At 37.7% G+C, this 21,570-nt stretch overlaps 3 protein-coding genes across 8 annotated transcripts in view; 1 reads left to right on the forward strand and 2 right to left on the reverse strand.

Annotated features, from left to right (window-relative positions):
* The window catches only part of cnn (centrosomin), a 27,703-nt gene extending 21,707 nt beyond the window's left edge, over positions 1–5,996 (reverse strand). Inside the window, exon 1 of one of the 2 annotated variants that reach the window (XM_043419916.1) lies at positions 5,840–5,996. In XM_043419916.1, coding sequence (XP_043275851.1) covers positions 5,840–5,898 — 59 coding nt within the window. In that variant the 5' untranslated portion in view covers positions 5,899–5,996. Of the gene's footprint in view, positions 1–2,191; positions 3,373–5,839 lie in introns of those variants that run through there. The other variant, XM_043419915.1, reaches the window with a different exon arrangement.
* On the forward strand, positions 5,699–15,486 carry Golgin97 (Golgin 97). 5 transcript variants are annotated; one of them, XM_043419919.1, is made up of 9 exons: positions 5,699–5,741; positions 7,038–7,246; positions 7,603–7,996; positions 8,448–8,536; positions 8,939–9,067; positions 11,540–12,067; positions 13,471–13,998; positions 14,204–14,434; positions 14,578–15,486. In XM_043419919.1, the coding sequence occupies exons 1-9, from the start codon at positions 5,714–5,716 to the stop codon at positions 14,731–14,733; spliced, it is 2,292 nt and encodes a 763-aa protein (XP_043275854.1). In that variant the 5' UTR covers positions 5,699–5,713; the 3' UTR covers positions 14,734–15,486. The 5 variants fall into 5 exon arrangements, with proteins under 5 accessions (XP_043275854.1, XP_043275859.1, XP_043275856.1 ...); XM_043419921.1 differs by lacking the exon at positions 5,699–5,741 and adding an exon at positions 6,598–6,939; XM_043419920.1 differs by lacking the exon at positions 5,699–5,741 and adding an exon at positions 6,599–6,939 and having other exon boundaries at positions 7,031–7,246.
* The window catches only part of LOC122411249 (long-chain fatty acid transport protein 4-like), a 19,271-nt gene continuing 13,008 nt past the window's right edge, over positions 15,308–21,570 (reverse strand). The window contains exons 6-11 of the mRNA XM_043419925.1: positions 20,830–21,034; positions 19,258–19,450; positions 19,016–19,162; positions 18,769–18,906; positions 18,263–18,420; positions 15,308–18,159 (exon numbers count right to left, since the gene is read on the reverse strand). Coding sequence (XP_043275860.1) covers positions 17,851–18,159; positions 18,263–18,420; positions 18,769–18,906; positions 19,016–19,162; positions 19,258–19,450; positions 20,830–21,034 — 1,150 coding nt within the window. The 3' untranslated portion in view covers positions 15,308–17,850. The remainder of the gene's footprint in view (positions 18,160–18,262; positions 18,421–18,768; positions 18,907–19,015; positions 19,163–19,257; positions 19,451–20,829; positions 21,035–21,570) is intronic.

The following is a 21,570-nucleotide window of genomic DNA, read 5'->3' on the forward strand; positions in this document are numbered from 1 at the left end:
AATCAACGCACTATTCGAGCGACGGATGAATTTTTTAAATTGATCTTATCGGACCGCCTTCGCTCGTCATAAGCAAGAGAAAACTTCGCGCTCGGAATCCCCTTGGAGACTCGAGCCAGTTTTTTCCTTTTAAGGTAACTCCTATGTACTGCATGCTAGTCAAGTGAGTGCTAAATTTTCAAAACGCTTTTAGACCAAGTTCAACGCGTACCGATTAAACTTATTGTTAGCAGATATGTATTCAAGCATATTTTATTAACGTGAAAAAATATTTAAAATGATAGTTTTGCAAAACTGACAGATGCCAAATTTCCAAGATGCCACATTTTCACAGGTATTTTTCAAACAGTCATCTGTATTTTTTAACCGATTTTATTGCACCAAGTCTCATTTTGTTCCTCGACTGATCCTCTACGAATTCACCACGTAGATTTTTCTTTAAACTCATTCCTTCACAAATTATGAATGAAAAAGTTTTTTCACTCAATTAACAATTAGCTGCAACAGCGAAACGATCGAGTTAAAAAAACAACTACACGGTGGATTCATAGAGGACCGGTTGACGAACAAAATGAGACTTGTTGCAATAAAATCGATGAAAAAACGCAGACAATTCTTTGAAAAATACCAGTGAAAATGTGTCAGCGTGGAAATTTGCATTCATCAGTTGATGGTTTTGTAAAACCAGCGTTTTTAATATTTTTACATCTTAATGAGATATGCTGTAATACAAATCCACTAACAATACATTTAATCGGTACGTTAAACTTGGTCTAAAAGCGTTTTGAAAATTTAGCACTCGTTTATCGATGGAGGGAAGAACATTTTTTCTTAGAATTCTTTTTTTTTTTAAATCGAGAAAAATTGTTCCCTCTCGCCTTTGGAATATGATGCTGAAGTTTCCAACGTTGGAGTCCAACGAAATGATCTGAAAAATTGTTCAATAATTCCAGCAATCCTCCAATTTATTTCCTGCCGAATTTATACTTCGTAGTTTTTCAATCTACACAATTATGATTTGTGAAATAAAAAACTGATGAATGTATCATTTTGTTTTCATTCATTTCGTTGGACTCCAACGTTGGAAACTTCAGCGTCGTTTTGGAATCGCGATCCCCTCCGAACGTTCGTAACTCTGTCAAACTCGAGCGACGATCGAACCCACAATAACAATCAATTCCCACCCCCAAATTTCAAGACTCCTGAACACAGACGAGTCCGACTATTTCCGCAGATAAGAAATTCATCGACAGCTGCGTGTTACTCTCGTTATGCGGATACCAAGAAAATACGCGGTCTGTGATCAATACCGTTGAGGGTCGTCGCGCGCGCCTCCGATAAAGGGCGGCCTCCTCCGAATGGACCAACTTCGTTTTCGTACTTTTTGTTCTTATCGATTACGCTCAAGTTCGCAACGTTCGAGTCCAACGAAATGATGTAAAAAAACTCTCCAATAATTCCAGTAATTCAGCATTTTTATTTACGAATATTTTTTTGCCTTCGTTGGACTGCAACGTTGCAAGCTTCAGCGTCGTTCTTATCGCCAAATAAGGGCGATATCGAATCATTTATTTGCTCAAAATTTATGACATTTGTGTGGAAAGTTTTCAAATGTCCGGAGGCTCGGAAAACAAAATTCGAGGGACGAAAAGATTTGTGGAAAGTTAAAACGGCGGCGGAGGCTTTTCGAGTCTCAACGCGTCGTGCGGTGTCTCGTTGTTTCAAAATAGTAACAATCGTGCAATGTTCGTAGGGACTAAATAATGAAAAAGCAAGCTTTCCATCCATTAGGTCGACTGACGCAGTTGAGGGGGCAACTTTCGCGAAAAAAACTGTTGATTTCCCGTTGAACAATAAATAGAAGAGGAAAAGAGTAATGCGATAAAACTGCATAGGTCAAAAGAGATGATTCGGGCGTGCAAAGCCTCGACAATTGACGCTTTCAGCTCGTTAACGCTCATCAAGCGATCAACAGCAGCGACACAATACGCGCTTGTCCAATTGGCTCAATTCTGCGAGGAGAATTTGTCTTTTTCCTCGCCGTATCCCCGCGGACTCGAAGCTCGTGGGGCACCGCGGCATGATCGCGGGGGAAGTCGAGAGACAAGAGGAAAAATCGACGAACGTGATAAACGACTTTCCGGGCAAGAAAAAAACACTTTTTTCCCATTTTTAGCGTCCGCCAACTTACTTTCGGAAGGGACTGTATGCGCTCCCCCAAACACTGCTTCTCGTCGGGGACGTTGGACCATTTGGACTGTGATACGAAGAACCGTAGCCACCGAACAACATTTTCATTTTCAACGAACGTTCCTCCACGTGCTTTACTTCGTTGTGCTCTTCTGGTTTTTCCTCACTCAATGTTTTTAGTTTTTATTGACCTTCGTATAGACTAAGAGACTTATAATATCGATCAGGATTTCGTATTCAAAGATATATTCGGCTTTGAATAGAAAAATTCAACAACTGTTTATTAACGATAACAGAGGATCAATCAGCATAAATATATTATATTTTATCTTTCTCTCTGGATTATTTAAATAATGGCTGTATTTTTTTAATACTGGATTAAGTTGTACTGAATGTCTTTGGCACAAAGTTTGGCGTCGTCTCGTTTTATTTCCCGTCAAATATTAATCGTGGAGCTATCGGCAGTCTCAAGTTCGTGGAAATTTTCCTCGAAGTAGAGTTTCTTTGTTTCTTATTTAATGGAAGATTTTTAAGGCAAAAGCGTCGAATTGATAGACCCTCGAGAGCCCAATTCGTCACGTTCCGATCCTCGGTATTCGAAACTATGGACACTCACTAAACACACACACACACGCGCGCGCCGCATACACACATACAAGTGACGAAGTACAAACAATCACTGTTTTGTTCTCAATGTTTTTATTCACAATTTTAACCAAGTAGAAAACAACCCGGCAAGTCCGTTGCGAATGCTTTGAACACGGAAACAAGATTTTTACGAAACGCCACGGCAGGGGCGTGGAAAAGCGTAGAAAAATCAAAACGAAATAAAATCAATCACTTTTTCCACAGCTTTCTGTCTTTTTCGTGGAACATTATTTTCTCGAAGAACAAACGTTTTTTAACTGACCGTCTCGCTTTTCCCATCGTTACTGTTTTTATTCGCGCGCCTTTTTATCACTTTGCATATCGTTGCACTCTTCCTTCAATGACAAAAGTATATTTCGATGTGTGATAATCGAATCGTTGCTCAAGACTCGAACGAGCGTTCTGTTGACCCTTTTTATTATGCTGGTTCGCGTCGCGACGCAAAAGCTTGGGACGACGATCTAGCGGGAAGTGCTGAACTCGACTGAACACCACGAAAGACGAGGTTCGAGCGCGCGGTGAGCGGTGAGCCCGAACGAACGAGAAACGAGACAGGAGATCCAAAGCTCCGCTCCCCTCTCTTTCTCTCCCTTCCCGACTCGCTCCGTGTTCCTCGTGAGGGGTCTGAGGGTATATTCGGTAAATGTGGATGATTCGGCTCATCTCGATGCTCCCGGAGCTCCAGCAGGGCAGAAAGAGTGTAGCGAGAGGCGGGCGGGGCGGGGGAAAGTCGTGTGTGGACGAAGTGAGCACACGAGAAGCGTTCTCAACTGCGTTTACGAGGGGACGAAAGTGGCGCTGCATGAAAAACGCAACAGCCTCACTCGCGCGGTATCTACGAGGCGATTCTCCAACGCAGCTTCCACTCTCCGTGCACTTTTTATTTTCTTTCCTTTTTTACCGGAGGAAACGAGCGCGGGGGGAAGCTTCGTTGCCGAATTAAAAATCGTTGGGCATATCGACCTCACGGAGGGACAAAAAAACAGTGATTCTCAAACGTTTGCCCAATTAGTCACGTGTTTTCTTCATTATAACCACTGCGAACTGCGTCTCGACAAATTTATATTTAAACTCTTCGAAAATTCTCATCCGAGTACTCTCATTAAATTTTTCATTTTCGCGATCCATTTCGTCTAGAATTTTATCACTTCCTGACGACACACCACTCGCCAGCAAAAAATGCACAAAATTCTGTGATTCCCCATTTTCGACAGTAATAAAAGTAACGCGGTAATTCTCAACGAGATAATCTCAAATTTTTCTTATCTCTGTGGTCCCTTATAAATAAACTGCTCGTCGGTCCCTGCCACGACTACAAGAATTGGGTTGCTCTTGGCTCAACTATCGAGTTCGACCGGCAGTTCCACGTCTGAGTGATGCAAGACAACGATAAGACGAATAAAGAAAAATAGAAAATGCTTCGGTTCCTTTTTCAAAATCGACCCTCACGACAGTGGAAAATCGTATTTCGTTGAATCAAATAGTTTGTCATTCGATAAAACAGCATTTCGCAAAAGTACGGAAAAAAATCTTCCCTTTCGAGTCCTTACATATATTATTTTCATTTATAAACATTGTTTTCAGTGTTTGTAAATCCGAGTCGTTAATTTGCATTGCAATTTCTAATCAGTAAACACATACACACGGAACGGGTTGGTACTTCCTGGAGGAAACAAAAATGTCGAATCGCTCGGATTGTAATTGCGGGATGTTTTTCCCGGAAACGAGTGTCCAGAATTCCGAGTCATAAATGAGCCACCTTCACGGAATTGTGGTTAATAATGTCGTATCGAAAATTCCATGAAGGTTGTTGGAAGAAACGTGTTTTTCTTCGTTGAAAATAAATTGAAAATTCGAGTCCGTTGATTCGCCTAATTTTGAAATTACACGCCAATTTCCAAGTATTTTGTACACAATAACACGATTAAGGGCTTCTTTGAAATAGGGAAACTCTGTCACAGGTAAAAAGGGCCGGGAGCTTGAAAGAAAGAACCGTTCGAATGGAAACATTACTATTGAAATGTCAAGCGGAACAATACAAAGAATAGACACCCGCAACATCGATGACCCCTGACAATCCTAATGACCTGGCCAACCCCTGTTCATAAGATATGCGCCGACCACTCGAAACACTCGCAACTGCAATCGTTCAATGCGAGCTCAAATTAAAGAAAGATATGCACGTCCGTACTTGCCCGCTCACACTCGAGGTCTTCCGCGATGCATATAATCACTCACTAAAATCGTTCTGCCTAACTATCACCAAGTGTTTAGCACCAATTTCAATACGTTCACACATGACAACGATCGTGAAACCATTGGAATAGGGGTTAGTATATTTTCACGATACTCGTGCATAAATTATGGAGAATCAAAGTTTTTTTACAGTCATATAATTGTCCAATTATTCGATGCTTATCTACAAATCATTTATTATTCTGACTAAAACTCACTGGAAATTATTATTCCTATATTTCGAGAAAAACATCGTTCATAAAAGCGTTTTTGTTTCAACGTCTGAAAAATTCCAATACAGAATACCCTCATTATTAGATTTTGTTTTTTTTTTTTTTTTTTTAATGTGCTCATTAGATTTGATACAAAAGTGACTTTATTAACCTCAACGAAAATGGCAATACTATGAAATACGGGCAATCGTATTCGACGACGATTGACGAACAATCACAATTTTTAGTCATTCATGATTCGAGTTTCAAGAGTGTTTATGTTTTGAAATTGAAGAATTAAAATTTGCGTACACACTTAATACGGCACAGAGTATATTAGTGTGTTTACGACACGTTATTATTTGCATACCATTTCCTTTCATTGATTAAGAGCAAAAGTTGGCGGTTAATCACCCTGTTTGTCAAGGATGTGTCCGTCGACAAAATACAAAAAAGGTAACTGTCATATGCGGTATATGCAGTGTGGTGCGAAAGAAAAAAAAAGAAAAGATGCCGAAAATAAAGTGCACAAGTGAAAATATTTCGGGACTCACGTATCAAAGTAGTTTATCGATACGGCCGTATCGTCCGGACACTGCAAGTATCTATTCATTGTGAAAGCACTATTTACTTTTGTTTCCAAATACTCAATCCTTTAACCCATCAAATCACTTAAACTTGATCCATCAATCAATGAAAACCACAATACAGGGAATGAAATGTGACGACTGCACGCGGACGCAAGTAAACCGTCATAAATTTTAAAGGAATAGTTCGCGATGCTTCCGCCAGAGTTACAAATGGCGGTTCGCGCGATATTTTCAAGAGCTGCCAACATGAGGAAAAAAGACGTAGATAGCGGGTATTTCAAACACGAATTCGTCTATTCCTTCTTTCGTTTCGTTCATTACCGAGAATCATTCAAAATTCATCTGAAGTGCGCGTTTCATTAATTTTAGTTAGTTCATTAAATTTAGCAAAGTATTATTTGGTTGCACTATGACGTCGTGTCAAATACCATTGAGAAAAATAACTCTGCAATCGGTGGAAACATCAGTGAAAATAATACTCGTTCTAACTCTTCTGAGTCTGACGAGTCTACTGACATTCCATTTGACGTATACAATTATTTGGGCGCTTATTATAATAGCGTGTGCAAATTTCGTCGTCAGTATGATGACAATTTAACATAACGTTTCATCGTTTTCAATCACAAAAAGGAACGTGCGTATTTTTGAAAAAAAATATAAGTCATAAATAATGGAAAAAAAGTAAAATGAGGTCGTGTGTCACGTTACGAGTGCAACGTATATCTGCTTTTTTAATTGAGCTTCTAGTCCTACGTTAAATCGCTGAGAAAGTGGGGGACGAAATGGTGGAGAAAAGGAGGGGATACGATAACGCGTTGGAGTGCTCAATTCGACCGAGAAAAGAAAGATAGGGCATGTGGTTAGTTGAGAACAGTTGGTACAGAGCTTCTTCGTCTACTATTTCGTACGCCTTATTATTTACTTCATCGAAAAAATCCAATCGCTCGGGTCATTATTCATTTTCGACCAAAACCCCCTCCATATTCGACCAAAAGAATTAGTGTCAAAGTGTCAAAATGACGTGCGTCCTCGTTACGACATTTCGTGGAGTGTTTGTTTGATAAATATCCTTTTTTATCAGTGTGCTTGCATGTTTTTCTTTTCACTCTATTTCGTGAGTCATATTGAGCATTTTTTTTAACGTTCAACGTCAACGTGACAGGTGGAAGAGAAAGAGAGATAGAGCGAGAACACGGCGAGAACTGTCATTTCTTACGAGATTTTACTACGCGAGAAAAGTGTAAAATTTTCTATAGCATCATGTTTGCCAGTCTGAAGAACAAAATACGCGAGGAAATTGGAAGCGACGTGTCAACCGTAGTCCGAAATGCCGGCACTGTTCGTGGGATTAATTCCAAAAATCCATTTCAGGTAACACTAGTCTTGTTCTCAAACTTACGTTCATTTTTTCATTCGATCATGAAAAATTCTCGTTTAATGAGCAAACACGAAAGAAAACGAATAACTTGATCACGTGGTAACATCGACGACAATAACAACAATCCAACAATTTGATTAGAAGTATTGTAAATTTATATTAGCCTAGACTATAGCGTGCCAAGAATCATGTTAGACTGTTTTATAATTCAACAATAAAAGAACCATAATTTCTCTCTCCAATGGAATGCTACGTTGATTAGAATTCAATTTTCTTTAGATGGTTGAAAAATATTGCAACAAAGTTTTACTCAAAATTTATAAAGAATACTAACGATGTAAAAATGTAGTTAGGTTCAACGAGCAGTATTGGTGGATCGCAATTATCATTGGATGATTCGAGAGAGGAAAATGCAGCATCTCCAACATTACCGATACCCTTAAAGAGGGAAAATAGTTTTGAACTGAAATTGAGCGATGGGACACAATTATCAGCCAAAGATCTCAAGCGACTAGAAAATCGTGAAGATGAGTGGCGAAAACGTTTAGCAAAAAAAGAAGCGGAGCTTCTCAAGAAGTGTGAGAAAAAAGATGAAGAATGGAAAGTACGTTTGGCCGAGAAGGAAAAAGAGTGGAAAAAGTTGATGGAGAAACAAGAAAAAGAGAAAGCCAAACTCGAAGAGGAATGGGAAAAGGCGGAAGATGCTAATCGCAGCCTAGAACTTGCATTGAAAAATGCCGAAGGTTTGTTCTAATTCTATGCTCAAATGTCAAAATTTGAAAAAATTTTTAGATTTTTCGTGGTACATTGATGAGTTTGATCAGTTATAAAAAATTATGTACTTCCTTGATTATACTTTAATTGTCGAGAGTAATGGTGAATAAAAATTTTTTTAATTATTTCCAAATTCATGCAAATAAGTTAAGTAAAAAAGTGGTACAACTTTTTGTAATTGACTTCATGTCACTTTGGTTCATCCGAGGCAATAAAGATTTAATTATTCGTGAATTAATTTTCTCAGATTAAAAAATCTATCCGCATCAACAAAAGTTTGTTTATAAAAAATAAATCCCATGTTCGTGTCTATAAAAATTCATCGTTACATAACAGAAAACAGAAGACAGTGAGAATTTTTCAACTATATACGTTCGCACATCTGTTCCCGTTGATAATCCTCTGTTGCTCGTCTTTCAGAGTACAAAAAGAAGCTTTACACCTTTCAAGAAGATGCTGAACAGCTGGAAGGATTTCAGACCCAAGAGATGGCGAAGATCAAACATCTCGTAAGTCAACAGAAAGACTATTGTTACTAAAATATTCAGTAAAAAACTTTGTCAACTTTATCAAGCAGTGTTCAATCATCGCTTAGAAATTTTTCTAACTTACACTACTCTCAAGTTTGGTTTCTTTTCTGTCTTTCAAACACTCATGTCTTCTGTTGAATTACGTTATCATTTTACAAACGAAGAAATATAAGACGATTCGTAAATAATCGTCATTGTTTATTCTGTTTCGAGCTTAGTGAAAATTTTTGATACTTTTTCTTCAAATTTTAAAAGGAAAATCAATATTCTAACATCGACTAAATAGTGCTGGAATGAATAATTTTGAAAATAGAATATTGTGTTGTTTTTCATCATTACAATATTGAATTAGGCGACTAACTGTAAATAAAATGTTCACAGTTATTGGCAAAGGAGCAAGAAGTTGAAGAAAAGTCTCATCATTTGAAAACGGCGTTATCGGAAGTTGACAGCTTAAAAACAGAAGTGTCGCGTCTGAGACGTTACGAGGACGAATTAAATAGCGTTCAAGTGAGTACAGAAAAAGAAGCTAAAAGACGAGGAGAATTACAGAAATCAAAGCCGTCGATCTCGCAATTATTCTCGTTCGTCATATTCACGTTTTATTTATCAATTTCATTATCTCTTTTATTTCCTCTCAAATGTATCGCCTTTATTTGCGTACTGTCGCCAACATGTTTGATTTCGTACACAGATTTTGCTGATTTTTGTTTGACGCTACGTTAAGAAAATAGCGTTAAACTAGGACCTACACATAGTGTGAGTGTAATTGGGACCTTTTTTCTTCAAAACGCTAAAAGTATCAAACGGCTGAATTGATAATAGAATAAGCAAATAGAGTGCTCAATCCGCTTATCACCCCTTTTCCAGCGTCGATATCCTACGAATCCGATTGTTTTCCCTCTTCGAATAATCACGCTTTATCCTGTGCTCGAGCTTAAGGGGATTCGGTCGATATTTTCAAAACGATACTCGAGACAATTAAAAGGTCCGATAAAAAAATTCCGGTTTTCCTGAATATTTAAACATTAAAAAAGTCTTCGAAATTCTTTCAAAAGATTAGTACTTTGTTCTTCTGTTAAAATTAGTACTCTGATCTGATTCTAAAAATACTAGAGAAAAAATAGAAATTTCGATAAAAAGGTGAAGCAAGACCGTTTCCTACGTTTCAATTGAACTTTCTAAAAATTCTTCATAAAAATTCAACTTTCTCTCGTTCGGTGACCGAGCCCCCTCAAGAAAATTCCGTCCTCCCATGGGCTATTTACTGTGTAACGTTTTATTTTCGGAAGGAAATTTATTTGGTGATTCCTCCGTCGTTTCGCTTTTGTTTTACGTTTTCGCAATTTTTTTAATGATATTTTTCGTGTTTGCACCAAAGTTTTTTATTCTTTTGAACAGCCGTTACGCAGCTGGATTTTCTGAGTGTTTACGAGCCTCGGTTCGTATCGGTACGATTTTAATTGTCATTATTACTATTATATTTAAATTACTTAAGCTTCGCGGCGTTTGAGCGATAATACAAAAGAGTCCGGAATCAAATTTCGTATCGAACGATGGTTCTACCATTAGGAGGCGAGTGAATGAAGCAGCTACGAACATCCGAATGATCAAAACGAATTTTGACGAGCTTTTTCCTCTGTCTTTTCGATCGCTGGGGAAAAAGTCTTGGTTCGTTCGGTCAATAAAATGAAAGAGAGAGGGAGAGAAGGGTACTGGTTTCCCCGCAGTTTTCGTGAGGCACAAATTTTTCTTTTGCCCAAAACATAGTGAAATATACAAAACAAACAGAAAAGTTATTGTGAAAAAGAAAAATGAAAAAGGCTTTCGTACACGCTCTCACACACACACCAAGTTGAGGAACAAAAACGAATACGCATGAAGATTGAGAAAAAAAAACGCCACACGAGACATCACGAGTGACTAATTAGACGGTTTTATCGCCGTTTAATCGTGTCGATCCGACGCTGCTGAGGCTAGAGGTACGTTACATTTGAAAACGAAAAAAAAAAAAAAAAACACGAAAAAAGCAAAGAGAAATAAAGCTTAGCTGATATTTTGTTAGCTGTTCATTGTTTCTACCTTGATTTTGTGATTTGTTTGTTTTTATTACGAGACACGATCGTCGCACGATCGTTGGTCCTTAACGTTTGGGATAATGAGAGTAATCAAATGGAAATGAAGCACAACAGTTCTCGTACTCGTTCGTTCGATCTTTCATTTCTCCTCCTTTCTCCCCGGGGCTCCTCTTAATTAAACGAACTAAAAAGCTTGAGATATCTGCTAGAAACACCATGTTTTCGCATTTCGTTTTGGGCACTTTCATCCTCATTTTCTTACAGTTTTCTTCTTTAATTTGTTCTCTCGCCTTTCGATCGTTCACTCTCGCATCAAAACATCACCAGATTATTCTTTGTTGTTTGTTTGTCTTGTTTTATCGCTTCTTCTATTCACGCTCTGAGGAAACCTGGTTTTTTTTTTTCTTTCATAGTTTGAAAAATGTTCAGAAGGTACAACACACTCGGGACGAATTTCACTTGTGAATTTCGTTTAATTTTAATGTGGAAATTATTTCCACGAATTTGTAAAAAAAACTCGTCACAATAATATCCAGAAAATGTTGTCCCTGATGAGAGTTGTACTTACTGAAAATAATCGTGGTGGCTGCTCTAAATAATTCGAGGCTCAGAGTTCTTTAAGACGGAGCAAATGTTGGGAAGCACGAATGAAAAAAAAAAAAAAAAAGAAACAAAGTTTCAAAACGTTGGAGGGGGGTGATGGGCCGAGCGAAGGCTTTGGGAACTTAATCATAACATATCGAGAGCAACGTGGCAAAAAAAAAACGTTTAATAAAAATCGAATGTGCATAGGCTTTAATAGAGCAAACTTAAAAAATAAAAAAAAAAAGAATTGAATTTGAAATAGAAAAAGCGTAACTCAGAGGAGAGATTCGTGTATACGGAAAAGTGAAAATGATTTCAGGACGAGATGGAGACATTGCGTCACGCGACACAGCGAGAAAGAGCCCAATTGTCGGGTGAGCTAGCGCAAACGAAGGAGCAAGTGCGTCATTTAATGGTGAAGGTATTCGTGCTGGAGCAGAGAGTATCCCTCGAGTCGAACGACCAGTCGAGCGTGGACGAGAGAATAGCCGATTTGATGAGGGAGAGAACATTATTGGAGCGTAAATTGGAGGAGGCGCATCTTCATTTGTCAGACATAAAGACAAGTTGGTCAGGAAAAATATCGAGTTTGGAGACGCAGGTTGGGAGGTTGAGTAGACAAGCCGGCGAAGAGGGTCTCGAGAGACGACGAGTTGAGGAGGAGAAAAACGAATTGGAGAAAAGAATTAAAAAATTGGAGGCCGATATTGAGGTGAACAATGTTGTTATGGCAACGAAAGACGCTAAACTTTTACGCATGGCCGAGGACATTGACGAGATGGCGACGGAACTTAAAGAGCTCCGTGCCAGCGTCGATGACGAGGTTGAAGAATTTAAACGACAAATTGTGAGTTACCGCGATTACTGAAAAAAAAAACCAAACGAAAAAAGTCTAAAAATATATTTATATATTCATATCAGTACAAAAACAAAACAGCAACTAAATAATTATTCAAAAGGAAAATAAGAAATATGGAACTAATGTGCTCATGCTCCAACCCTTGATCAGACCTGAACAATGCACGTTGTTCACGCGATCGAGCCTCTTTTATTTCACGAGAGCCTCACGAGTAGTCTGACAATAAATTCCAGTTCGTCCCTTTTACTTGCAAGCCTCCATTGATCATATTTTTTATTAGCAACGTAGCGATTGAATATCGAAAAGAAAACTACGTTATTCCGACTCGCTCCTCGCACTATAATTTTTTTCAACGAATGGCTAAATCCACGAGAGAGCATGAGTGGATCAAAATAATGCTTGTAAAGATGGTTATATTTGCTTGACGCACGTTAACGTAAAACTTTGGTTTTCTGACGTTTTCCACGATTCTATTATTGTCTTCGCTCTAACTGTTATGTTTTTCTGTTTGCATTTGTTTATTAATCGTCTCGAGCATGGCCATACGAAGAGCACTATTTCTTGTAAGCTCAAAAATATATTCGAAAACGCCCTTTTTTAAATGTATATTCGTACGAAAGATTCACAGCTCGTTTAACGCGACAGTAGTTATCGAAACACATCACTCGTGACGTTATTTCCTTCCATAGTTACATGGTAAGTAAGTAAACTCCCGTAGGAATAACGTTTTTATCTATGTATACCGCAAAGGCAAAGAGAGAGAGAGAGAAAGAGAGAGAGAGAAAGAATGCGTGTGAGCGAGAGAGGGAGAGAATAAACAATTTATCGTATGTAATTTTTGTTTTACGCCAATAAATAAAAAAAAAAAAAAAAAAAAACGCGAAAGAACATTCTTTTCATTTTTCGCTTGATTATTTTCAATAAAAAAAAAAACAATATACCTTTCATCTCTACTTCCTTTCCTACTTTGCAGCTTTTTCCTCATACGTATACACACTCACACATACACGCGCGACCACGCATAATTATTATTTTAGTACTTATAGTACAACTTTAGTGTATTTAGAAGGGACTGCGTTTGTTTCCATTTTTTCACACAGGATAATTCTCGTTTATTTATGTTTTTACATTCATAGGTACGTTCTACGTTATTTTGATAAGATTTTTTTTTTTTTCACCGTTTCTCGTAATATACAAACTGTGAAAAATTGGGACGAAGAGGACTCGGCGCTACATTATTTTGTTGTAGAGCTTCGAGACCTCTGAAACGTGTCGAAAAATGTTGATATTTGTACTGAACTTTTGTATAATTCAAACGTTTGTGCACAATCTTGATTCTTCGTTGAATAATTTTGATTTTTCGTTTTTTTTTTCTCGTATGGCTTGTCCAGGAATTATCGTCGAAGGAAATCAAGGATCTGCAAATGAAGCTCGAAGAATCGACCTCCAAGGTGATGGAAGCTACCAACGAATTGGCGGAACTTCAATCGAGCTTCGATGCTGAGAAAAGGAATAACGCCGCATTGAATCTCGAGGTCGAACAACTGCGACAGAGCTTCGAAAAGGAAAAAGAAAATGGAGCTGCACTTCGAACTTCTTTGGATCACGAGAAGTCCGAAAAAGATTCTGCACTTTTGAGAAATGCCCAAATTTCTCAGGACTTCGAATTAGCTAAACAAGATAATATTCGACAACACGCTGAAAGCGTCGAATTGCAAAACAAAATTGACAATCTCACAGACATGCTGCGCATACGCGATATCGAGATTGAAAAAACTTCGAAAAATATCGAAGAGGCCAAAGCGAGAATTGATCAATTGGAAATAATCGAACGTCAACATAAATCCAGCCAGGAAACCGAAACCGCGTTGAGAGATAATTTGCTCGCGATGGAAGAACAACTCAATGACAAAAGCAAAGTAAGTTTTTTTGGTTTCATGGAAATCAGATGAAATTTTTTTTCAATTAATTCCCTTCTAGTTTTAACGTTTTTTCACCCTACTATATGCCTGGGGTAGGATCAAAGAAATGTCGAAACAAAATAAAATTCTTATAAATTGTCCAAAACTCAAAATATTCGGTATTTCAACGATTTCACTGAAATTCAAATTCTCATTATCCCAGACGATAAAGGTACTCCAACAAAGATTAGGTGACATGAAAAAGACGTTGCAACGTGAATTGCGTGTGCCATCATCGTCATTGGATAGTGATGCGGAGCCAACAGCAGCAATACTCAACCCAAGTTCATCGCAAACAGTTACTGCCAAGAGTACGAATTCTCGAGAAGACGATGTCAATTTCAAATATCTTAAACACGTGCTCATCAAGTTCCTAACCAGCAGAGAATACGAGGTTCGTTCCAAACCTTTTTTTCCAAATTCGAAAAAATTCGATCCAATTTTTAGATTATAAAATGATAATTCGTATTAAAAAATGATGAAAAACAAAATTTTGTGAAGAAACATGAATGAGGAGAATGTTTTTTGACCATGCAGGCTCTTCATTTGACACGCGCAGTAGCAACGTTGCTTCATTTTTCCCCGGAGGAGGAGAGACTCCTCCAAGAGACACTGGAGTGGAAAATGTCGTGGTTTGGCTCTCGACCAAATTTGGGAAATGGTCAAACAGCAAAGGCGATACCACCGAGCTGATAGTCCGCGAGGATTTTCCAAATTCGTGGCTATAAGCACACACGCAGAAGATACAATTTTGTCGGAAGAGAAAAACGCAGTTTTTAGTACTACAAACCGATTCCATCGAACGATGACTATCGAATCTCCAACGTGACTCGAATATATCACGCCGCAAGATCTCTAGAGTCTATGATATCTCGTTTTTTGCGAATTCCTCAGGCCGCGAACGAAAAAAACAGAATAACGTTAAAGTGCAATTTTTTCTTTCTTTTTTTCCTATTTTTTTTATTTCAATAAACAGACGGTTGAGGAAGTGTGGCGTCCGACTGCACGCTTTATACATTCGAAATTTGTGTCGTATTCCGAGGCAGGACGAGGAGAGAGAGAGAGAGAAAGAGAGAGAGAGAGAGAAAGAGAGAGAGAGAGAGAGAGATTTTATCACAATTGCTCACTGATTTGTGAAGAACGAAATGCCGCAATGACGTTAAAATTAAATTTGATTGAACTAATAACGATGGTAATAACGATAATAACAATAACAATAACAATAATAATAATAATAATAATAGTTGAAATGACGCGTTGAAAAAAATGTGTTGAAACTGTGTTTATTTACATCCAACGAAATCTTGAACAAACCACTCAACATTTTTTAAAATAGAATCTAGTCAACACACTAGATCCTCGCATACACGCGTTCAATCGCACAAAGAGATAGACGCGCACCCGGGCTTTGGTCTCTCAAAATTAAAGAGATCGTGACAAATGAAATCCGACTTGGTATTTTCTCTCCCAATAATTGTGGCATCGTTCTACGAAGACTTCTTTTAATGATTATTCGTTGAAAGGATAAATCATGTTTTTTTTTTTTTTTTTAACCGTGAAAACAAAAGATGCTTTTGTTGTTGTTGCTAATATTGAATCAAATCATTATTTCTTACAAGTCTAATTGAAATTTGAGAATGTTATTTCATTAGCGTCATGAGTTGTTTCGAACGATGGCAATATTCGACCTGCTCTTTTCTTCATTTTCTACTACTCGAGCGTTGAACTTTCCAACGCTTTTGCCGAGACTCTTTTTTTGGTTAATATTTTTGGTAAATTATTAACTGAGCAGTGCTGTTTTTGAGTCAACAAATTTTTCAGGTGATTCCGTCGTTCGATTTGACAGAAAATGACGATGAAAAATATTATGCAACGAGCTTTCTTCGCAAGAAAAGCGATATAAGTCTCGAATAAAAAATCATTCGAAATTTGTGAGGAAATAATCAATAAGTACGCATCACAGTTACGTCGAAGGAGAAGCAAAAAAACACTAGAACTATGCCCACACGAATATCGTTATGTTCAATCATTTATTCGCTATTCTCCTCGTTAGAAAAATTTGAATCAAATGATTTTTCATTAAATCACCTTCACCACCCCTCATATCATGCACACTCGATCTTCTCATCTTTATTCTCACGGCTTCATCAAGAATTTTCGTATTTTGTTCTTCGTTTTTTTTTTTTTTATCTTATTGTATTATTTTAAAAAGCTCTCCTAAAATTCTTCAGTCTACGTTAATAAGGTGCATCACCGTATTAGTGAAAATGTGGTGGTGATTTTTCTTCTGTTTTCGAGTTTTTCATCATTTTTTACCTTTTTTTCTTCTTTTGTTTCCAAATTTTTCTTCTCTAAACTTTTAAATACAAAGAGATCATTCGAGCACTCGAATCACAATGAATTTCGAATTAATTAGTCATTTCTCCTGAAAGTAATGATGCTCCGTTTGGCATGCGATCATCAAAAACTCGTTCGAAGCTCGAGCACTTGAATCGTAACATCAATAATATATCTTGTACACGCATTGCACCCAATTTCAAGTTTTTTTTTATCTTCCATTTTTCATCAAAATTTTGGTTCAAGTTTTTCACGCATCCCCATTTAGTCAGAAAACAAACAAAAATTCATATACACAGATACATCTATATACACTTGGAAACGAACGGAACGAAAAACGAAGAAAATCACACGAATGAAATTTAATGGTAGTTCTGGCCCACAAAAATGTCCCTATTGGGCAGAATTGAGGATCCGACAAATTAACTGTTTCGATTAAATAAGTATATCAGTGGTTTTCTAATTGTTCTTTTTTGTTTGTTTCGTCAAGTATCGTTTTTTCGTGTTTCATTTCCTCCGTTTTTTTATTTTAACTATCCGACGTAACACAATATCAAAATTGTACGTCCTAATCTTCACCAAAAGTTCACATTCTCAAAAACGTGGTAAGAAGTTTTTGTAGATTACCTCTCTACCACAGTGACTTAAATTTTTCATTTCGCATTTTAGCCCCCCTGCCCGCAGTTCAATGTCGTATCTTTTTTTTGTTATTACTGTGTTTTGTTTTTTTTTTGCTTTTCTTTGGTATTTGCAAGCATTGTACGGAAATTCGTGACAAATCCTAATAACAGTGAAGAAAAAGAAAAAATCGCTATGTGGAAAGTTGATCGTCTGGCTAAATCACAGCGAGACGAACGTTCCAATTGATAGAAAATTAAGGAGAATTAGATTTTGCTGATCTCCAACACGTTTTTTTCTTCCTCTTCGTTCCGACCGTGATTTTATTTTAATTTTATACAACTTCGCATTTTTTTTCAAATCAACATCGCGCCTCTTTCGCGACAATTGTGCATAATGATGATTTTCCATGTTTGTCTTGTTCTAGCGTCGTTGATCCAGCAGCATGTGAGGTAACGCGACCTATCTAATTATTTTTTTTGTCTCTCCCTCGCTCCAAGTAACATGCGTCAATTGCGATCGCAGTACAGGTTCTTTCTTTGCTCAATTTGTTTCGTGACATAGCAGGTTTCCATATCCCACGATTTTTGTTTCAGAGCCGGAGGCTCTGGCACTCGAATCAGTCCTTTTTGCAGCGAATTAAACTACAAATCTCGATGCACGATCAAAATGTATCGCAATGACGGAATCACTCCGGGATTTACATTTAATCGCGCGTCGAAAGTTTCCTCTTCGTAATTGTCGCCTCGTTTCTTCCCAGCTGTCCGTTATCCGCTCTCGTACTCTTTCGCAACAAATATCGTCTCATTGCGTTAATACACTCGTTTTAACGCCACATTCACGAATTTTGGCCCTTTATAAGTTGGCCGAACCTGATATTATCTCCTCGTAAAGTTCCGGCGTAACTTCGACGTATTCCTTGCTACCTGACCTGAAGTACACTTTGTCTTGGATTTTATTTGGATCGAAACCCTCCTTTTGAAGATTTATTTTTTTGAGCTTAAACGTGCTCGTCATCTCGAGTTCTTTGACGATCCTGAGGAATATTGGTCTCGCGTACGACGGAAGAGCCCGGTCCAAGCCTTCCGCGAGTGCTTTGAAGTCGAGCAGACATTCAGGATCGACGATCGCTGCCATTCCTGCCCTTCCCTCCATCCCGGGCACCTGCAAAAGCAGTGAAGACGTCATTGTATCGTTGGATTAACAAAAATCGATTTTTCACTTTCTTACTTTTTTTTCTCTATTTAATCGAATCAGAAATATTCACCTGAACCCCGTAAACCGTGGATTCTCGATGACCCGCTACGTTGCTGACGACTCCCTCGACTTCAGCAGTCGCGACGTTTTCACCTTTCCACCTAAATGTGTCCCCCGTTCTGTCTTTGAAGTAGAAGTAACCGAGCTCATCCTGCACCAATATGTCTCCTGCAATGTCGTCAACATAAGAATACGATCGAACAATGAAAATCGAAAATAAGGACACTATCGTAGTGTCATGCGAACTCGACAACACACAGAACTTAAGCAAATCTGGCATGATTAGACAGCATGAATATTATTGAAGCTCGCATCGTAGAATCGCGAAGATCTTCTGTTTCTATATTTTTGAGCATCCAATTTTTCAATAGACTGCGTCATTAATTTCAAAAAATCTAAAAGTATTTCAACTCTCTGTTACCAGTGAAAACAGCTGGATAGCAGAGTCTTTAGTAATGATGGTACTATTCACAAGAAAAATAAAACAAAACTCAATGATTTTAAGAAGAAACGTACCTGAAAGGAAAGCTTTGTCTCCTTTGACGAAAACGTTTTCAATCGTCTTTTTTCTGGATGCTTCTCTATCTAAATAACCGTTGAATTCCCTTGAGGCATTGCCTTGTTTTATCAATCCTATAAACATTCCCGGTTCGTCTGCAAAAAAAAATTGAATTAATATTTAAAAGTCCAACGATGAGCAACTTACGAACAAAGATTTTTTATACAGTATATTCCAAGAGAAAACTAGATTAAAGTTCCTCACTATGTTCACAACGAATGCAAAATCCATCAGGTCCTCTGATGGGTTCGCAGGTTTCGGGATTCACTCGAATTACGGCGACGGGGTGCAATGATTTCGGCAGAATAGAGGGTACGAAACCCACAGCACCAACTTGATTGTCAACGTTAACTGAAATCGAACGAAAAAAATGTAATAAACATGAAGAAATTATCAAGCAAGTCTGACTTTCAATGTGAGATCATGAATAATCATAGTTTTGTTACCAATATTGGCATTTCCCTCGCTCGAGCCATAAACTTCGGTGACTTGTTCGATCCTGAAACGATCAACAAACTCTTGCCATATCTGTGGCCTCATTCCATTTCCTACCATAAGCCTAATTGGATGTGTTGAATCTTCGGGACGTGGTGGCGCCGATAAAAGATAACGACACATTTCACCGATGTACTGAGCCAGCTGAGCAACAAAATGAACAACATGTATTAAATACAGAACGTCGGAGCATAAAAATTATTTTCTCAATAGTTCAAAGTTTCACTTTTCAAAGATAATTATCAATCATGCTGAAATACAATCTTATATCTCTCTATCCACGAATGCACATCGCTTCTGGCATCATAATTCGGCCCGGTTTCAATATATTTCCATAACATTGTTTATTTAAAAAATTGTAAATTGTTCAAAATCTTTAATTTGCGTTATGCAAGCACCATTTTTTGTTTGGGTTTGTTTGTTTGTTTTGTTCAAGAGTTCTGAGTGAATTCTTCCGAGTAATGTTTTTTGGTTCTCGAGATTTTAATAATAATACTTATCACGACGATTTATTAATCCCACCGAATAATTAATCGACATTTCATTTCAGGAATATCAAAACTGCAATGAACTTCTTCAATTTTTCGTCCCCATTTTTTCATAATGAAACGGAAGTTTGCAACATTGAATTGCAGCAAAATGATCTGAAAAAACTCTCCAATAATTCCAGTAATTCTCCAACGGTGCTGATAAAAACCTTAATGCGAGGGTGTCAAACCATCGAAGACCAAACTATACAGGAAGATTGGGGGAGGACACAGAAATCGAGGTATATTGTCCGGAGTAAAAGGAGTGGAAAGAAGAAATGGGACTGGAAAAGTATTGGGAGGAGAAAAGCAGCTCGAGCAATGATAAAGAAGAGTGGGCTAGAATGAGATGGGGGACGTGGGCAGAGCAGGGAATAAAGGGTTTCGAGACATCGGATGTAGACTATGCGGGAATGAGAGGGAAGATCTGGCACATATTTGGGAGTGCGAAGAATTCAAAAACCTGGTGTCGAGTGAACTGAGGAAATCAAGAAGATCATTGAGAAAGAGACAGGACACAGAAAGGAGGGATGGAGGAAGACACTTAAGGGTCCGATAAAAACAGTACTTTACGAATATTGTAGGTCTAAAGAAAGGCGAAGGAGAAAGAACTAACAGAGTTGAGGGAGGATATTATGGGTGAATAGGGATAAGAAAGAGTGGCAATAAAGTTGAGAAAGAGAAGGAAGAAGAAAGTGGGGCAAGGAGAGCGTATAGTAACGTATGAGTTTAAGGAATGTAGCAAGAAGGAATATGAATGTTTTTTGTTTTTTAACTTTGGACCGTTGTATAATGTAGGAGAAGACAGGAGGATGTACATAAAATGTTCTGAAGCCTAAAAGACAAGAATGGCTTTAAAAACAATAATAATAATTTAATACTTGGCGTCAATACGCTGCCGCGTCTCTAATAATAACAATAATACTTGACTATATAAAATGTTTGCTATCGCCGTTGTTATACTCGGAGTAAAAGTATTCATATTTCTTTGCTTACCGTACAATTATACTTTATACAATCTGTCCAATATGCACTGACGGAGAACTTCGTTCTTAGAGCGCTTGGAATTCCCTTGACTAGAGCACAACCAGTTCCAACTAAACCACCAGCCATGTGATAAAGTGGTATTGGATTGTACATAATATCACTATCCGCACGTAGCCCCAACATGTGATAAGTAGCCGTTGTTACTAATAAATATCTGAAAAGTAACAAATAACATTGACTCGAATATGAAGTTTTCAAAACACTTTATTGCAATGTGCTTATAATTCAATTGCAATAATCTAATAATAAAAAAATGTTTTTTCCCCCTTTTAGCGAGAGTGCGGTGTTCCTGGACGATTTTTTTTCGAGAATTCAAGCTTAAGGGAATTTTAACCAGTCGTATGCTCTTTGTTTTCTACACGGAGAGAAAAAAATAGTATACTATGCTGCCATGGTATTGGGGGGTTCTATATCGCCCATATTGAAGGTTTTTACCAAAAATATTGTAATTTGCAAGTAAATTCTGAATGAAAATTTTTTAATTGCCGTATTTTGCTGTGACAAAGATTTATACTGTGCTATTTTTTCCTAACATAGTTCACCAAGGAAACGTTGTAAAATTTATGTTGACTCGATGATGAACTGTCAAGTAGAATTATTATGCCGTTTTGCTATACTTAGTACTGTTTTCACAATTGAAATTTACAGTTGAACATAGTAAAATTTGAGGAGATCGAACACAAGCATCGA

Source organism: Venturia canescens, chromosome 5, assembly GCF_019457755.1.
Source record: "Venturia canescens isolate UGA chromosome 5, ASM1945775v1, whole genome shotgun sequence".
Classification (NCBI taxonomy): Eukaryota; Metazoa; Arthropoda; class Insecta; order Hymenoptera; family Ichneumonidae; genus Venturia; species Venturia canescens.

Coding starts and splice junctions, on each gene's coding strand:
- Golgin97 (XM_043419919.1), top strand. CDS start 5,714: ATGTGTCCGTCGACAAAATACAAAAAAG. Junction 7,247..7,602: donor ATTCCAAAAATCCATTTCAG/GTAACACTAGTC, acceptor GTAAAAATGTAG/TTAGGTTCAACGAGCAGTAT. Junction 9,068..11,539: donor ACGAATTAAATAGCGTTCAA/GTGAGTACAGAA, acceptor AAATGATTTCAG/GACGAGATGGAGACATTGCG.